Source organism: Ochotona princeps, unplaced genomic scaffold (genome assembly GCF_030435755.1).
Source record: "Ochotona princeps isolate mOchPri1 unplaced genomic scaffold, mOchPri1.hap1 HAP1_SCAFFOLD_138, whole genome shotgun sequence".
Classification (NCBI taxonomy): domain Eukaryota; kingdom Metazoa; phylum Chordata; class Mammalia; order Lagomorpha; family Ochotonidae; genus Ochotona; species Ochotona princeps.
In genome coordinates this window covers 286,426-303,590 of record NW_026699349.1, presented here as the reverse complement: position 1 = coordinate 303,590, position 17,165 = coordinate 286,426, and the positions used below count along the sequence as shown (strand labels likewise).

Sequence of the window (17,165 nt, the reverse complement as noted above, 5' to 3'; positions counted from 1 at the left end):
GCCGCGGGAAGTAGCGCAGGACGCGAGGCAGCCCGTCGCAGATCGCGGCAGCAGGGAGGTGAAGGGCGGGGTGTGTCAAGAGGGCGGGGCCCTGGTCGGAGCTTCTGGGAGCCGGCGACTCTGCGCCTGCGCGTTCCCCCTTGCCCCTCTCCAAGTCTCTCCGTGGATTGGCCGACTCTGAGGTTCCGCCCACCACACTGCGAGCAGCAATAGCCAATCAAAGATGCTCTTGCTGCAGGGTGCTGGTGACCGGAAGCGGGAGTCGCTCACATCCGAGGTCACGCAGCCGAAGCAGCGTGGAAACGAGAGTGGGTGTCCAGGTGGGGGTGCGTGGTCAGCGTGGGAGGGAGTGGACATCCTGAGCTGACGGCTGTGCCCGGGGAGGGACGGGCTGACCGCTGTGCCCGGGGAGGGACGGGCTGACCGCTGTGCCCGGGCCTCCCCACGCAGGCAGTGGACATCCTGAGTGCGGTCACCTGGGCCTCACCCCGCGTCTGTCTCCGCAGGGCGCGCGTGGACATCCTGACCTCGGCCCTCGGCACGGGGAGTGGACACCCCGAGCGCGGTCCCCTGCGCACATGGGCGTCCTGAGCGCAGCCGCCCGGAGCCTGGTGCTCCGCGGGGCAGACCGGATGAGCCAGTGGACGAGCAAGCGCGGGCCGCGCAGCTTCAACAAGGGCCGCGGAGCCAAGCGCACGGGCCTGCGCGCCCTGGGCGGCCGCTTCGTGCAGGTGCCGGAGATGGTGCCGGCCTTCGTGGTCCCGGACCTGGCCGGCTTCAAGCTCAAGCCTTACGTGTCCTACCGCGCGCCCGCGGGCACTGACCAGCCCCTCACGGCCCACGGGCTCTTCCTCCAGGCCGTGGCCCCCGCCGTGGAGAAGGACTTCCGCGAAGGCGCTTTTGACCCTGGCCGCTTGGACAAGTATGGCTTTGAGCACACGCAGGAGGGCAAGCTCTTCCAGCTGTACCCCAAGAACTTCCCCCGCTGACCACAGTCCATTAAAGCTCTTGGCCCTCAGGGAGTGATCGGTGTTATCAGTTTCAGGCCTGGCAGTGTCTCAGCTGTGGCTATGGGGCCATGTGGGGGGTCCCCGGGGAATACAGCTCCCTCCCCGCAGCCAGTCTGCTTGGTCTTCAGGGTTTATTTGGCGGGGGGGAAGGGGAGAGATGGGCCCCAGCCCAGGTGTGGGTCTGTGCGTCACTGCTGTCCACACTCACTGGCAGCAAGTGGGGACTTGGGGGTCCTGCCCAAGCCCCTCGAGAAGCTGCCTTGGCCTAGCAGGGCAGGAGACACTGGCCACCTTGGCTCAGCTCGCCTCCCACTTCCAGAGGTGCAGGACATGGTCGTAGAAGGAGCAGGTTGCTAGGAGGCCACCGGCCCTGTCTGACCCACCTGGGGCAGGGTCACAGTCATGGCCTGTGGCCAGGGTACAGGGCTGGCTGCCATTCCCGGTCACATCCTCGTCTGCTGGCGGCATGAGAGAGGCCAAGGGGTTGGCCAGGTCCTTCCCGCTGCTGTCCACTGGGTGGCCAAGGGTGGGCTCCAGTGGCCTGTCTGTGGCTTCCATGTCGCTCCTTGAAAGGGCCACTGAGGGCAAAGGCTGTGGAGAGTCAGAGTGGAGCCAGGACCAGTCGGCTCCATATACCAGTGAATTGGTCATCGAGTGGGAGACCAAGACAGGCGCCCCCTGCCTCCCCTCTGCAGAGAGAGAGACATGCATTAGTCAGATGGCCCATGTGCCCTCCAGTTGTGGATGTTAGTGCTGGGTGTGCCTCAGGACCACGGAGGGCCTCCTCTGTCTGAGGTTACAGCTGACACAGGGTGACAGGTGGGGGAGATGAAGAGGCACAGGTCGGCTGTTGTGAGGGGCTCTCCCAGCTGCAGCCCACCCCAGCAAGGGGCAGCGGAAATGCCCAAGGCCAGCCCGCCAGCCACAGGAGCTGCTGCAGCCTTTGGAGGCCAGGCACCAGGGCTGGCCAGGTAGCTGCGGGGCGCTGGACATGTCCAGACAGCCACTGGATGCCCAGCAGAGTATGTGGTCACCGAGGCAGCAAGCTCCGAGGGATCCCTGGGCCTTGGCGTCAGTGCCAGCCCAGAGCATGAGGAGCCTGGGAGAGGACCCAGGCAGAGTGGGCGGTCTGTCACTGACAGGACCTGAGTGAAGGTTCCTGTAAGGGACACTTCTCAAGGTCAAGATGACTCAGAGTTCCCCTGGAAGGATCCCACATACTCATTTTCTGTGAGCAGTTAGAAAACCTACGGGCTGGGCCCCTGCGTGGTGGTCTAGTGGCTACAGTCCTTGCCTTGAATGTGCCAGGATCCCATATGGGCGCCAGTTCTAATCCTGGCAGCCCCACTTCCCATCCAGCTCCCTGCTTGTGGCCTGGGAAAGCAGTCGAGGACGGCCCAAAGCCTTGGGACCCTGTACCCATGTGGAAGACCTGGAAGAGGCTCCTGGCTCCTGGCTCCGGATCAGCATAGCACCAGCAGTTGCGCTCACTTGGGGAAGGAATCATCGGACAGAAGATCTTCCACCTCCTCCTCTCTATATATCTGACTTTGTAAAAAATAAATAAACCTTAAAAAAAAAAACCTATGCGCACACGCTGGGCTGGGAACAAGTTTCCGCACAAAAGGACCCGCAATGCAGCTGAGCTGCACATCGGGAGCTGAGGGGGGCCTGTGAGCACTGACCACGGTGCAGTTACAGCCCTGTGGACCCCATGGCTGCAGGCACCATCAGGATTGAGGACGTATGTGCCGTGTCCCCGGCCTGGAGACCTGGAAGCACCAGCATAGAGGGAGACAGCACATTCACCACAAATGACCCAGAGGTGCTGCAAGGTAGGGGCAGCCCAGGTGTGCACAGGGGCCCAGCCAAGCTCAGCCGTGCAGCCCAGGTGTGCACAGGGGACATGGGCAGGCTCAGCTGTGCAGCCCAGGTGTGCACAGGGGCCCAACCAGGCTCAGCCGTGCAGCCCAGGTGTGCACAGGGGCCCAACCAGGCTCAGCCGTGCAGCCCAGGTATGCACAGGGGACATGGGCAGGCTCAGCTGTGCAGCCCAGGTGTGCACAGGGTACACGGGCAAGCATAGTCAGGCAGTCCAGGTGTGCACAGGGGCCCAGCCAGGCTCAGCCGTGCAGCCCAGGTATGCACAGGGGACATGGGCAGGCTCAGCTGTGCAGCCCAGGTGTGCACAGGGTACACGGGCAAGCATAGTCGGGCAGTCCAGGTGCACGCAGGGGCCCAACCAGGCTCAGCCATGCAGCCCAGGTGTGCACAGGGGACACAGGCAGGGCAGTGCCTGTGGCCGAGATATGTGGGATGATGCAGGATTCTGAGCTTAGAGACAAGGGAGCTGGGGCCCCTGGCAGCGTCCCTTGGCTCTGGCGCCACTCCACAGCCAGGCAGGGAGAGCAGGCATGAGGCTGGTGCAGTGGTGGTGGGCCCCACTCACCCAGGGCCTCTTGGCAGTCGAGGACCTTGAAGCCCCCATACATGCAGGCTGCCAGGAGCAGGTGGTGCTGGAATGGGTGCCAGCGGAGCCTCCACACGCCACCCTGCACGGGCGTGTCGGCCATCGGCTGCTTCATGTGCCGCGCGTCCCACAGCAAGATGTGCTCGTCATAGCTGGAAAAAGTATGTGGAACACCACTGCCCCTCACGTCAAGGGACAGAAATATTCCAGGCACCCCACCCGAGCGCCACTGCCCCTCACCTCAAGGGACAGGAACGTTTCCAGGGCACCCCACCTCTCCCCAAAGGACATGGTCCCCAGGGCACTCACCTTCCCGTGGCCAGGACGTGCTCCCTGTGGGGGCTGCTCTGGATGCTGCACACGCCCGTTGAGTGTCTGCAAGAACAGCAAGCTCCTAAGCTGGAACCCAGGCAGGGCCCACCCGGGAGGGACTGAGGGAAGGAGGGGACCAGCAGGAGGGGAATGGGGAACCCAAGGCCAACCCTCAGCCAGTACCGCCTGCTGGTGAAGACAGAGGTGCCAGGAACCCGAGTGTCCCATCCGCGCAGAAGGCCATCGTCTCCCCCTGTGTGAACAAGCCCGAGGGGCTCGACTCGGCTGGGGACTCCTGAGGGGAACGGCAGGCCAGCCCGGGGGCATGGCTCACAGCCGGACAGGTGGTGCAGGGAAGGGCAGAAGTGGCCACTGCTGAGATCGCAGATGTGAAATGTGCCCACGTCCTGGAGGAGTGGGTCTATAGCAGCAAAGAGACAAAGGTCCAGGCAGCCACCAACAGTGAGGCCATGGCTGTGCTGGACCACAGACGGTGACCAAGACAGACAGAGACATGGAGGGACCCCGGGGGCTGGAGCTCACGGGACGGGGAGTGAGTGGTGCTAGGCAGGGAGGGCAGGAACTACATCCACACCCTCACCACTCACTGGGGGACAGGCTTCTTGGGTGTAGAGCCCAACTTGTGCAGCCATACCCCGCCCAGGCTGGAGGAGCAGGAAGTGGGGTGTGCAGGGGTCCCCACTGTGCCAAGTCACAGCCCTGCATACTCCAGCAGGGAGCTTCCCCGACCAGGCAACTCACCTGAGTACACAACTTGAGTCTGCCAGTAGTTGAAGGCGGCGATCCAGGCCTCATAGCCGTGGGCCTGCCAGGAGGCCACAGCCCGCAGGCTGGAACCTTCTTCCTGCACTCTCAGGAGGTGGAGCTGGCCCCTGGAGTCGCTGCTGATGATGTGCAAGGGCTGGGCACCAGTGCTGGACAGGAACCCAGAGAAGCCCAGCTGGACGTGAGCGGCCGGCAAGGCCCAGCAAGCACTTGGCGTGCGCGGACATGTCACAAGGGGATGTCACTGTCACCGGGCCTCAGCCTGGACACAGTGGGAAGCCCAGGCACATGCAGCAACCGGCAGAGAACAGGAAGTGACCCTCCCAGCACAGACAAGGGGCCTCACCTGCCGGACTTCCCAGTGGACCAGTCGAGGGACAAGGCCATGCACTGGTGGCCCGGGACGAGGCTGGACACGGGCTCCAGCGTGCAGCCGCTGTCTGTCCTGAGCTTGTCGTCGTCCCTTCCCTGCTCCCAGCGGGGACAAAGGGGGCAAGTCAGCCATGCTTCGGTTGGCTGCCAGGGGAGACTGCAGGAGCCTAGGCGGACACACTCCTGCAGCCTGCCAACACCGGCCCTCACCCCTGGGGACGGAAGCACCTCCCTCGGCTCCATCCCGCAGACACAACCAGCCTTCCAGCTGGGGCCTCTGTGCTCCAAGGCCTACACAGCTTGGCACACACGGCAGCCCCCAGGGACGAGCACCTGTGCAGTTGGGACAGCCCGTGTAGCTCCCTGGGGACAGATGGCATGCTTTTTCTCTTCCATGCCATCAGAGGTAACCTGGCAGCCTTCACAGCTCCAGGAGCTCCTGGAGCGCTGCCTGACGCCCTCTCCCCTCAGCCTTGGGCCCTGTCCACACACGTCTGTCCGCTCAGAGCTATGACGTCAGTGTGGCCCCCTCCTCAGTCACTGCACATGGGACACACGTAACAGCTAGAGGAACTCATTCTGCCCACTCCCACCACCCACCCAGGAGTCCATACTCTTCGCTCTTATTCTTACAGATTTATTCATCCAAGAAGCAGATTACAGAGAGAAACACAGATCTTCCATCTGCTGGCTCATACCCAAAAAGCGGCCAACGACCCAGGCTGGGCCAGGTCCATGCCAGGTGCTGCAGACATGGGCAGTGGAGCAGGCAGGACCTGTGCCCACATGGGATAATGGCGCTGCAGGCCCACGGAACCAGACACCCAGCCACAGCCCACCCCCCGCAGTCCCCGCAGCTGACCTCGGGTTCCACCAGGCGGAGAAGCTCCACAGACCCGCATGCATCTGCCACCCCCAGCAGGGCCTTGCCAGCCACCAGGACGTGGCACCTGAGAAGAGAGCGAGCGCTGGCTCCGGACTCGCCCTACTCGGGACCACCGCGCGGGGCTGCCCGGACCTACCACTTGGTGTCCAGGATGGCGTGACCATCCCTCCGGTGGGCCTCAGCCAGCGGGGCGGCCGGTCGGTCCTCATGGTAGCGGTACAGGTAGAGGCGGCCCGAACGCACAGGGAGCCGGGCCGTGTCGGGCTCATTCTGCCGGGAAAACGCATCCGCAGGGTCGCGGTGCCGCCTCCCTGCACTAGCACACCTAGTCCCGGACACAGCGTCCCCCCGCGCACCAGGTCCCGCACCTGTCGTCCCCCGCGCACCAGGTCCCGGACACGGACACGGCGTCCCTCGTGCACCAAGTCCCGCACGCGCCCTCCCTTGCGCACCAAGTCCAGGACAAGGCGTCCTCCACGCACCTGGGCCCCCGCTGCGCGCAGCTGGTAAGTGCCACACGCGAGGAGGTGCCGACGGCCCTGCAGCGGGCACCACTCCACAGAGTCCGGGGTGAGCTCCGTGTCCACCGCCTGCTGCAGCCGGAGGCGGCCGCCCCCCATGCCGCCCGAGCACACAGCACATCCGCAAGTTCCTGTCCCTCCCAGCTTCCCGCCGCCAGGCGACTTCCGGGATGGGGCGGGACTTCCTGTGGGCGGAGCCACGGATGGCGACGCCTCCCGGAGCCGCGTGGCCGGTCACTGTGTCCCGGGCACCGCAGAGGGCGGCACCTGGACACCGGAGGCCTGAACCGGCGCGCCACGGCAAGGCCAGGGCTGAGAAGGGCCGCCGGCCTGCCGCTGCCCACAGGGGTCACCCCCTCCACCCACGGGACACCCTGGACACTGGCTGGACGCGCATGTCACCGCTGCTCCGCCAGGGTGCAGGGCCTAAGGGGACAGGGCAACCCAGTCCACGTGACACATCCACAGCGCCCGCGCTGTCTCTGGGGAAGCCGCGGGTCAGCTCTACCCAGCCCGTGGGAACAGGGAGACCTGGGGCCAAGGTGTGGCCCCTGCCCAGCAGTGCTGGGTGTGTAGGGCTACGCTTGGGTCCTCCCAGGCACCTGTGTAGCCAGCGCTGGCCAGTGCCCCGACTCCCCGCTCTGCCGGGTGCCCAAGAGAGACTTCATACATGTGGTCTGACCCTGTGCCATCCAAGGATCACAGTAAATGATTCTATTTGTCACTTCTGCCCTTCCCACTGCCCCACCCCCCAAAAAAACTGTACATGAGTTTACAAACATATTAACATATAAATAACGAGGGCGCCAGGGGCTGCTGGACCCCGGCAGCTGTGGGATGGCCACTGGCTTCGCGGCCACTTTCAGGTCCAGGCGCCAGTCTCGCAGCGTGCCCAAGGGGCGGCCCCACGCCCCCCCGGTCATCGCTCGGGCTCCAGCTCATGCGGGCAGGGGCGCTTTCGCTCTCGACAGCGCTTCTTGTGGGCCGGCCAGTCCTTCTGCTGGCACTGGGAGCCACAGTAGCGAGCCACCTGGCAGCGTCCACAAATGTTGAACTCCCGGAGCTGGAACAGAGAACATGGGCTGTGGGTCACCGTCACGTCAGGCACGCACAGACACCACCCGTCCTAGTGGCATGGGCACTGAAGTTGCCCCCACTGTCCTGGCATGGGCACCGAGCCCCCCGCCAGACTCGGGTGGCACAGACCTGCTTCTCAATCACCGTGCAGGGCGGGTAGTGGCACTCGTAGTAGGTGCAAGAGTTCTCCTCCTCCTCCACCACGTCCCCGTTGGCGTTGTAGTACCGGGTCACGTTCAGGACGGGGAACTGCTCTTCTATGGGGTCTGTAGGAAGCTGCTGAATGGCAAGCCAGTACAGGCTCTGCTCCCTGCAAAGCAGCGGACGCCTCATCACGCTTGGCCTGCAGCCTTCCCCTCCAGAAACGCTCACCCCCTCCACGGGCCCAATTCTGCGGAGGACTGAGGCCCAGAGGCAGGTCGGGGAGGCAGCGTGGCCTGGATTGTCCCACCCCGTGACTGTCCCCGCTTAAAGAGCGAAGGTGGGCCTGCGTCTGGCACATTCTGCACAGAAGGCCCAGGTCCGACTCCAGCTTGCACTCACACACACCTGGGCGGTCGAGGCTGCCTCACCTGGAAGACCCCAGGCGGCTCTGCACACCTGGCCTGGCATGCCCAGCCCCAGCTGCTCTGGGCATTTGGACAGCAAGCCAGCAGGCGATCCTCTGCCTTCCAAATAATACATTAAAATATTGATCAGGGTCAGTTTGTTCGTGTTTGTTTCTGAAGAGGGAAGGGTCAGGACGCAGGCCACACGGGCAGCTTCTATTGCCTTTCACAGGTTCAAATGCAGCCACCTCCTTGCCAAAGAAGGCCTCCCTGCACAACCAGGTTCAAGCCATGCTGGCTGGCATGAGCCCCCCCACAGGCACAGGTCAGCGCATGGTGCCTAAGGGAGATGCCTGTGCGGCATGGAGAAACCCACCCTCCCTGCAGTAACACAGCTCTGTTTCTTTTTCAAAATCAGTTTTCCTGAAAAGTATAACCAGAGACTGCCCACTGATTCCCACCCCCCGCAGTGGCCACAGCGGCCAGGGGCAGGTCAGCCGGGGACAGGCACCTGCACCCCAGTGTCTCCCATGAGCGGCAGCGTCAGGGTTCCTCTGCTGCCCTCAGCTGCGTCAGCAGCCAGCACGTGAGCCAGTGATCCTCCAGGCCAGCGTACCCCGCTACACCAACACCAGCCCACCCTGGTTCTCTTTGTTGAAAGACCCCTCCCCACCCCAGCTCCTGGGGCACCCCTGGCCCTGCCAGCGCTGAGCCAGCCTGCAGCTCCAGGGTGGGCCAGCAGCCTAGGTGGGCCAATATCCTGTTTGCTTCCCACAAGTTGAGCTCTGGCTCCTGCATCCAACACCAGGCCATCATAGTTTCCAAAAGGGTAAACACTGTACAACCATGCGCAGTCACCTGGGGGTGAACCGGTGGGCGGAAAACTCTCATCAAATATTCAACACCCAACATCACGGCATGAGACGAGCCCAGTGGCCAAAGCTGTGGTGTGCGGGCCACGCAGGCCCTGCCCAGCTAAGGGCCCGTGCGGCAGCAGTCTGCCTGTGTCTGGGAGTGACCCCTGCACTGCCTGTGCCAGAAATGACCACAGCCTCCAGCCACCTCCGGCATCGCCACCTCCCCCACCACCTACTTCTCCAGCACAGCAGGGAGCCCCTCCCCAGGGCTCCAGAACCCTCATGGGCTCTCCCCTCCCCCCGAGGGCAGCACGGCCGAGAAGACTCACCTCTGCTTGCTGGAGGCCTCCTCGGCTCGGGGCCGCCAGCCCCAGGGCACCAGCTGTAGGTTGTCCAGGCGGTTGTCTACGGTCACTGCGTTGAGATGTACCACCTGGAAGCCAGGTGCCACGCCACCCCGGTGCCGCTCCCTGGCAAAGAGACCACGCTCTGGGCCCCGGCTCCCAGGTGGCCCTCATGCCACTGACAGGCCCGTCGTGCATGTCTGCCTGTGGCCCCCAGCTTAGGGAGCCCAGCAATCCAGAGTCAGGACGGATGCCCCCAAACCAGGTCAACGGCCCCGTGGGGTCAACACACCCAGGGAGCCCTCCCACCCCCGGGTCTGAGGAGCCACGCTCTGCACGTGGCCCCTCCTGGGGGTCAGTGACGAAGGGGAAGGGGCACCCACCACAGCAGCTCGTGCAGGAGCCTGCCAGACCCCCGGCCTCGGTTCTTGTCAAAGGCATATGCGAAGATCTTAGCACCATTTCCATCCGCATCCACCTCCATGCGGGCCTGAGGGACAGGGAAGGGCCGTGAAGCAGCCTCCTGCAGGCCACGGGCCAAGCGGCCCGCTCCCCATGCAGCTTGCCGCTGGCGGCCTGTGGAAGCAGTGCAAGAAGGTCCAAGGGCTTGGAATCCTGCACTGAAACGGGAGACCCGGAGGAGGCTATCGGCCCTTGGTCTCAGATGGGCCAGCTCTGGCCATCGTGGCCAAGACGGAAGAGCCGTCCTCTCCTTGCCTGCCTGTAATCCTGCCTTCCAAATGAATAAACCTGAAACAAACCCAAAACTCACAAGCAGCTCCTTGTAAAACATGATGGGTAAAAGACAATCTCCCATCAATGAGAAAGGGACGGAGGCCATGGGACGGGGGATCGGAGGCCACAGGACAGGGGGACGGAGGCCACGGGACGGGGGATGGGTGTGGGGCTCTGCGGCCGGCTTGGCCTGCGCCTCACCTCGAAGGAGTAGCTCTCCACCAGCGGGATGTCCTGCTCGTCGATCAGCGTGTACTTGGTCTGCAAGTCAAACCCACAGAATGTGTCACCTCTGGGCCTGAGGGAGGGCCTGGCGGGGCAGCCTGCGCCCCACTGGACCATGCAGAAAGCGGGTCTCTTGTGTGGCCACTGCTCCGTGCTGCGCGGGGATCGACAAGCTGGCCCATCGGCTGGATGCCCACCTGTCCGCCCCAGGCGGAAGTTGCAGGACGATGAGGCCGCGTTCAGAGGCGCAGGGCTCCCCAACGGTGCCCTAGACCTGCACCGTCCCACACGCCCTGCCCCGGCTCTGAGCCTCGGCCTCCATCCACGCGGGGCCAGTACGGTGCAGCCCTGGGCCTCGGCCTCCCGTCCACGCGGGGCCAGCACGGCCCTCCTGGCCTCGGCCTCCGTCCACGCGGGGCCAGCACGGCCCTCCTGGCCTCGGCCTCCCGTCCACGAGGAGCCAGCACGGTGCAGCCCCGGGCCTGGCCCAGCGCGGCCTCCACCTACGGCGGCTCGGGGCGCCGCCTGGACCCCGCGTAGCCCGGGCCGCTCACCTTCCCGGCCACCCGGCCGAGCCGCACGATGCCCAGCTTGAAGTCGGTCATGGCCGGGCCTGCGCGCTCGGCCCGCCGCTCCACTCCCACGGGGACGCCGGGCCGAGGCGCGTCCGGGCGGGCTCCGGGCCGGCTCCGGGCGGGCTCCGGGCGGGCTCCGGGCGGGACGAGGCTGCGCCGGGCTCGGGCCGTCCCCACACCCCGGGCCGCGCCGCCGCCTCGCGCCCGCCGGCCCTGCCACGCGCCGCCGCCGCGCGCACCCCGCGAGCGCAGCCGGGGGCGGGGCCGGCGCCGACACGCCCCCCGCCGCCGCCCGGCCAATCCCGGGGCGCGCCCGCGCCGGCCGCCGCGCGCCGCCGCGCAGCGACCAACGGCGGCGTGGCTGGCGCGCAGGCGCGCTGCGCGGCGGGGCGCGCGCGGGGGAGGGGCGCGGCCGGGGGCGGCGCCTGCGCGGCGAGGCCGGCGCGACGTCAGTTTCGCGGGAAGCTTTGTGCGGCCCTGGGTGTGGGGTGCGGGTGTGGGGTGTGGGGTTCCGGTGTGGGGTGCGGGTGCGGGGTGTGGGGTTCCGGTGTGGGGTGCGGGTGCGGGGTGTGGGGTTCCGGTGTGGGGTGCGGGTGCGGGGTGTGAGGTTCCGGTGTGGGATGCAAGTGCGGGGTGTGCGGCCCTGGGTGTGGGTGCTGGTGTGGGGTGTGGAGTGCACGACCTTGGGTGAGGGGTGCAGGTGCGGGGTGCAGGGCCCTGGGTGTGGGGTACGGGGTGTGGGGTGCAGGTGCGGGGTGTGCGGCCCTGGGTGTGGGGTGAGTGCGGGATATAGGGTTTGAGTGTTGGGTGCGGTGTGGGGCGGCGCGGGCTGTGGGGGGCGCCCGGCATGCCCGCCCCAGGGATCCGCTCAGCGCCCACCTTCCTGACTGGTTTGGAAGGGTTTTGCTGAGTGCCACCTGCCTGCCAGGGCTTGCGGTGGAGCTCGGCTGCCTGGTGAAGGTTCCATGAAGCACAGTGTCCAGGAGGGGCCCGTGGAGCAGCGTTGTGGTCACCGGGTTCAGCCCCTACACAGCGCAAGTCCTCGGGTTGTCCTGCATGCAGCCGCCAACTCCGTTGTTTTTTTATTTGAAAAGCGAAGTTAGAGAGGAAGATGGAATCTTTTTGGGTGCACAGGTTCACCTCCCAGGTGGCCACAGCGGCCAGGGCTGGGCCCCACAGCAGCCAGAAGCTCTGTCTCAGGTTCCCAAGCAGGTGCAGGTCCCAAGCCCCCGGCCCACCCTCAGCTGCTGGATGGCACGTGGAGCAGCAGGGGCGTGCATGACTCTGGCCCCAGCAGGCCAAGCATCAGCTGGCATGGCTGGAGCGCCACCCAGCGCCTGCCAGGGTGGGGCGCGGGTACCACAGGCCGAGCATCAGCTGGCATGACTCTGGCCCCAGCGGCCCTCCACACTGCAGTGCTGCCCAGACCTGGATACCTTTAGAGGTGGTCACAGGTTCCCACCTGACATGCACTCTTGGGGGACGCCTGTGCCAACACTAACCTTGCGAGTTAGTTATTCCCCACACCTCAACTTGGCAAAGCCTGTGTCCAAAAACAGGAAGGGAAATGGCAGGAAGAGACATACGAAATTTCATGCCCCATCGGAGTGCGGCCAGTGCCTGGCCAGGGCTCTGTCTTGAACCCCCCACCTGAGAGGGGTGAACTCACCTCCCCCACCTGTGCTCCCCGTGAACTCACCTCCCCCAGGTGGTAAACAAACAGGATAAGATTACATAAGAATATGATCGACAGGGCCGGGTGGTGTGGCCTAGCGGCTTAAGTCCTTGCCTTGAACGCCCCGGCATGGGCGCCGGTTCTAATCCCAGCAGCTCCACTTCCCAGAAGTGGTTCCTGGTTCCCAGCTTTGGATTGGAGCAGTACCGGCCGTTGCGGCTCACTTGGGGAGTGAATCATCGGACGGAAGATCTTCCTCTCTGTCTCTCCTCCTCTCTGTATATCTGACTTTGTTATAAAAATATATAAATCTTAAAAAAAAAAGAACATGATTGACAGTCCATCTGTGTTTTTTTTTTTTTTAGGAGTTATTTTTATTGAAAAGTCAGATATACAGAGAGGAAGAAAGAGAAGATCTTCCCTCTGATGTTTTATTCCTCAAGTGACCGCAACGGCCAGTGCAGCACTGATCCGAAGCCAGGAGCCAGGAACTTCCTCCGGGCCTCCTACATGGGTGCAGGGTCCCAAGGCTTTGGGCCGTCCTCGGCTGCTTTCCCAGGCCACAGGCAGGGAGCTGGAACGGAAGTGGAGCTGCCAGATTTAGAACTGGTGCCCATATGGGATCCCAGCACATTCAAGGCGAGGACTTTAGCCACTAGGCCACCATGCAGGGACCCATTTGTGTTTGTTTTGTTTTTAAAATTTATTTTTAACTGGAAAGGCAGATATACAGAGAGGAGGAGAGACAGAGAGGAAGATCTTCTGTCTGATGATTCACTTCCCAAGTGGCCGCAACGGCTGGTGCTGAGCCAATCCGAAACCAGGAGCCTTTTCTGGGTCTCCCACGAGGGTGCAGTGTCCCAAAGCCTTGGGCCGTCCTCAACTGTTTTGCCAGGTCAGAAGCAGGGAGCTGGATGGGAAGTGGAGCCACCGGGACTAGAACCGGCGCCCATATGGGATCCCAGCGTGCTCAAGGCAAGGACTAACAACTATGCTATTGCACCAGGGCCCATCTGTGTTTTTGAAGTAGAGATGCACACTGCATTCTTTGTTGACAACTGTGTGTGGTGTCTCTACCACACAGTTAGTATGCATTTCCTTAGATGAAAAGCCATAAAGCAAAATCAGCAACGGAAAAAATTAAAAATTTTGCAATGCTATGAAGTTAAATATCACGTTACTGAATGACCAGTGTGCTGATGAAGACATGAAAAAGAAAACAAAATCTTGGAGAAAGTGATGCTGCTGCCTGACCGATGAGTCAGTGAAGAATTTAATAAGGGAAAAGATTATGTTGAAGAAATGAAAATAAAAACAAAAACAGTATTAAAATGGCTATTTATCCCATATTTTGCATAAACATTCCCTTATATTGGAGAGAACATGATGTCCTTTTGGGATTGATTGAGTTCACCAAGCATGATGGTCTATAGTTGGGACAATTTTTGAAAAAGATGTATTTTTATTTAATTGGAAAGGCAGATATACAGACAGGAGGAGAGACAGGGAGGAGAATCTTCTGTCCGATGATTCACTCCCCAAGTGACCACAACGGCCAGTACTGTGCCCATCTGAAACCAGTAGCCTCTTCCAGGTCTCCCACACAGGTGCAGGGTCCCAAGGCTTTAGGCTATCCTCTATTGCCAGGCCACAAGCAGGGAGCTGGATGGGAAGTGGAGCAGCCAAGATTAGAACCCTAACTCATATGGGATCCCAGTGAGTGCAAGGCGAGGACTTTAGCCACTAGGCCACCGTGCTGGGCCCAGGTTAGGACCATTTGGTTGCACATGGTAGAATTTAATGGCTCAGTAGTATTCCATAGAATAGATATAATATGGTTTCTTAATCACTCTTTTTTTTTTTCCACAGGCATGTGGACTGTTTCCTTGTGTTTGCTATTGTAGATTGTGCTGCTGTAAACGTAGGATTGTAGATTCCTTTCTTGTATGCGATCTCATTTTCTTTCTCAGCCCACTTCTTACCCATGGAATGTTGGGGCCCAGATTCCTCTTATTCTGTGCTGTCCCCCTTCCAGTTAGCATACATCCCCCTAAAGCCCAATGGAGGCAGGGCAGTGAGTCACCATCTGCACTGCCCAAATCCAATGGGAGCAGCGTTTCCAAACCCAGCTGCTTCATTTCTGCCCAGCTCCCTGCTGATGCTCCTGGGAAGCAGCTCCTGTGGTGACAGGCCTGGAAGGAGCTCCTGACTCCTGGTCTGGATCCCTGCTGATGTTCCTCGGAAAGTAGCAGACAGTGGTCCAGCCCACATGGTGAAGCTGCTTCTGGCTCCGGGGAGAGACCCAGTGGATGGAACATGGCTCAGTCTCCCTCTTCTGCAATTCTGCCTTTTAAATAAATAAATTCAAAACTAAGCAAACAAAGAACAATCTTTAAATAAACCTTGGTGGGGAATCAACTGTTGATCCCAATGCTGAAACACCCACGCTCTGCACTGGAGTGCTTGGCTGTGCTTGCCAGCCCCAGCTGCTGCCTCAGCTTCCTGCTAAGGCAGTGAGGCCTCAGGAAGCTGGGTTCCTGTGCCTGTGTGGCAGGAAGGTTAGCCAGTGGCTAGAAGCATGCCGACTTTTCCCTTTCTGCTACCCTTTGTAAAGACTATTTATTTACTTTTATTGCAAAGTCAGATACACAGAGAGAGGAAGAGACAAAGAGTCTTCCCTCTGCTTATTCACTCCTCAAGTGACCACAACGCCCAGAGCTGCGCCGATCCAAAGCCAGGGCCAGGAGTGTCTTCCAGGTCTCCCACGTGGGTGCAGGGTCCCAAGGCTTTGGCCGTCCACTGTTTTCCCAGGCCACAGGCAGGGAGCTGGAAGGGAAGCGGAGCAAAGCAGCTGGGATTAGAACTGGCACCCAAATGGGATTCTGGCACTGCAAGGCAAGGACTTTCGCCACTGGGCTACTGTGCTAGGCCCAGATTTATTTAATTTTATTGGAAAGGCAGATATACAGAGAGAAGGATTTTCTGTCCACTGGTTCATTCCCCAAATGGCTGCAACAGCTGGAGCTGAGCCAATCAGGAGCCAGGAGCTTCTTCCGGGTCTCGCACGTGGGTGCAGGGTTCCAAGGCTTTGGACCATCTTCTTTCCCAGGCCACAAGCAGGGAGCAGAAGGGAAGTGGAGCAGCCAGGATTTGAACAGGTATCTATAAGGATTCCCAGCACTGAAGGTGGTATCTTTACCAGATATGCTGCAGTGCTGGCTGCTAAAAAAAAATGTATTATAAATTGTATGTATTCAAGGCAGAACCAGAGGGATGGCGGGTGGGAGTGAGAGGAGAGAGCAAACACTGCTGTCTATCTGTCTACTTTCCACGTGCACCAGCAGCCGAGCCTGAGCCTAAGTCGGGAACCTGGAGCTGTCACCCCTTGGCTGAGCGCACAGGCTGAGAAGTGGGACACGTGCATTTACAAGGGGTATGGGGCAGCGGGATGAGCCAGCTCTGGGACAGCTGAACCCCATTAGTGCAGGGTGGGCATCTGTTCTGCCTGCTGGCTCGTGATCCAGCTCCCTGCTTATGACTGTGCAAGGCAGTGATAGCAGCCCCTGCACCCTCATGGGAGACCTGGAGGCAGCCACGTGCAGGGTGGGCCGGTGGATGGAAGATCTCTCCCTCCCTGTCACTCTGCCTTTCAAATAAAACCATAAATCACGTTTTAAAAATGTTTATTTCTTTTTATTGGAAAGTCAGATTTACAGGGAGAAAGAGAGGCAGAGAAAAGTCTTCTGCCTTCTGGTTCACTCCCCAAGTGGCCATATGGCTCCAGTTGAACTGATCTGAAGCCAGGAGCCAGGAGCTTCTTCTGGGTCTCCCACGTGGGTGCAGGGTCCCAAGGCCGTCCTCGACTGCTTTCCTAGGCCACAAGCAGGGAGCTGGGTGGGAAGTGAGCACCTGGGACCTGAACCAGCACCAATATGGGATCCTGGCACGCACAAGGTGAGGATTTAGCTGCTGGGCCACTGTACCACCCTCCCTCTTGCATTGTGAAGTTGTCTGCCAAGATTCCCCTGGAATCTCAGGGTTTTAGCCACACCCCTTGCAGGCACACCCTTGAGCTGTGCCCAACCCTTTGCCTTCCTCCTGACCTTTGCTTCCTACCTGGAGAGTGAGGGAGTGAGCGACCCTCTGATTTGCAGCCCAGCAAAACGTGGGCTGGGACTGCCCCCACCCCTTGGCTTGGGGCGCCTTCCTGCTAGCTGCTGAGCTCCCCCCGAGTGGCTGAGAGCAGCCAGTCAGCTCTCAAGAGTCAGCAAACCAGGTGGTCTGCGGCGTGACCCTGCAGGAGTCTCACCTCCTGCACCTGGCCCGCTAGTCCATGCTGGCTTCTAGAATTTTGTTCTGGCAACACCTCACTTAGGTTCCAGCTCTCTGTTGCTGCTAACAGAGTGCCTGCAGGTCCAGGAGAGGACTCTGTCCTGTCTGTCCCTGGGGCTGGGCTCAGCTCTGAGTCCTGCTACTGCTGGCCAGCCCAGCAGGTCCTCTCCGCTGGGGCACCTCCTGTATGCTTGCTGCCGCCCTAGCTGTCAAGGTGTTTCCTATGAAGGCACCAGTACTCACCCACCCAACACAGTGCAAGTCCTTTTTTCCCTGGATTTATTTATTTTTATTGGAATGTCAGATTTACAGAGAGGAGAGAGCCATAAAGAGCTTCCATGGAGGCAGGGCCCAGTGGCCTGGGCCATCTTCCACTGCTTTCCCAAGCTGTTAGCAGAGAGCTGGATGGGAAGTGCAGCGCCCCATGGGACACCGGCTTG

At 61.4% G+C, this 17,165-nt stretch overlaps 3 protein-coding genes across 4 annotated transcripts; 1 reads left to right on the top strand and 2 right to left on the bottom strand.

The window, feature by feature from the left end:
* Positions 1–518: 518 nt before the first annotated feature.
* Positions 519–1,022, top strand: MRPL41 (mitochondrial ribosomal protein L41). Its single transcript, XM_004593410.3, has one exon. The coding sequence runs from the start codon at positions 579–581 to the stop codon at positions 987–989; it is 411 nt and encodes a 136-aa protein (XP_004593467.1). The 5' UTR covers positions 519–578; the 3' UTR covers positions 990–1,022.
* A 231-nt stretch (positions 1,023–1,253) lies between these two features.
* DPH7 (diphthamide biosynthesis 7) lies at positions 1,254–6,520 on the bottom strand. Of its 2 annotated transcripts, none has more exons than XM_058659737.1 (9): positions 6,319–6,520; positions 5,973–6,106; positions 5,813–5,900; positions 4,925–5,046; positions 4,555–4,727; positions 3,976–4,045; positions 3,790–3,855; positions 3,460–3,632; positions 1,254–1,699 (listed from the first exon to the last, which is right to left on the bottom strand). In XM_058659737.1, exons 1-9 carry the CDS (start codon positions 6,454–6,456, stop codon positions 1,308–1,310), a joined length of 1,356 nt encoding a protein of 451 aa, XP_058515720.1. In that variant the 5' UTR covers positions 6,457–6,520; the 3' UTR covers positions 1,254–1,307. The 2 variants fall into 2 exon arrangements, with proteins under 2 accessions (XP_058515720.1, XP_058515721.1); XM_058659738.1 differs by having other exon boundaries at positions 1,266–1,601.
* Positions 6,521–7,035: 515 nt separating this feature from the next.
* Positions 7,036–10,970, bottom strand: ZMYND19 (zinc finger MYND-type containing 19). The gene is made up of 6 exons (XM_004593409.2): positions 10,698–10,970; positions 10,120–10,179; positions 9,567–9,673; positions 9,169–9,309; positions 7,564–7,744; positions 7,036–7,420 (listed from the first exon to the last, which is right to left on the bottom strand). Exons 1-6 carry the CDS (start codon positions 10,746–10,748, stop codon positions 7,277–7,279), a joined length of 684 nt encoding a protein of 227 aa, XP_004593466.1. The 5' UTR covers positions 10,749–10,970; the 3' UTR covers positions 7,036–7,276.
* Positions 10,971–17,165: the final 6,195 nt, after the last annotated feature.

Excerpts from the sequence above, each read along its gene's own strand:
- DPH7 (XM_058659737.1), bottom strand. The coding sequence starts at position 6,456 with ATGGGGGGCGGCCGCCTCCGGCTGCAGCAGGCGGTGGACACGGAGCTC. Across the intron at positions 4,046-4,554 it reads GACTCAAGTTGTGTACTCAG|GGGGAGACGATGGCCTTCTG; the intron begins GTGAGTTGCCTG and ends TTGTTCACACAG. Across the intron at positions 1,700-3,459 it reads CGACTGCCAAGAGGCCCTGG|AGGGGAGGCAGGGGGCGCCT; the intron begins GTGAGTGGGGCC and ends CTCTCTCTGCAG.
- ZMYND19 (XM_004593409.2), bottom strand. The coding sequence starts at position 10,748 with ATGACCGACTTCAAGCTGGGCATCGTGCGGCTCGGCCGGGTGGCCGGG. Across the intron at positions 9,310-9,566 it reads CTCCTGCACGAGCTGCTGTG|GGAGCGGCACCGGGGTGGCG; the intron begins GTGGGTGCCCCT and ends TCTCTTTGCCAG. Across the intron at positions 7,745-9,168 it reads GAGGCCTCCAGCAAGCAGAG|GGAGCAGAGCCTGTACTGGC; the intron begins GTGAGTCTTCTC and ends GCTGCTTTGCAG.
- MRPL41 (XM_004593410.3), top strand. The coding sequence starts at position 579 with ATGGGCGTCCTGAGCGCAGCCGCCCGGAGCCTGGTGCTCCGCGGGGCA.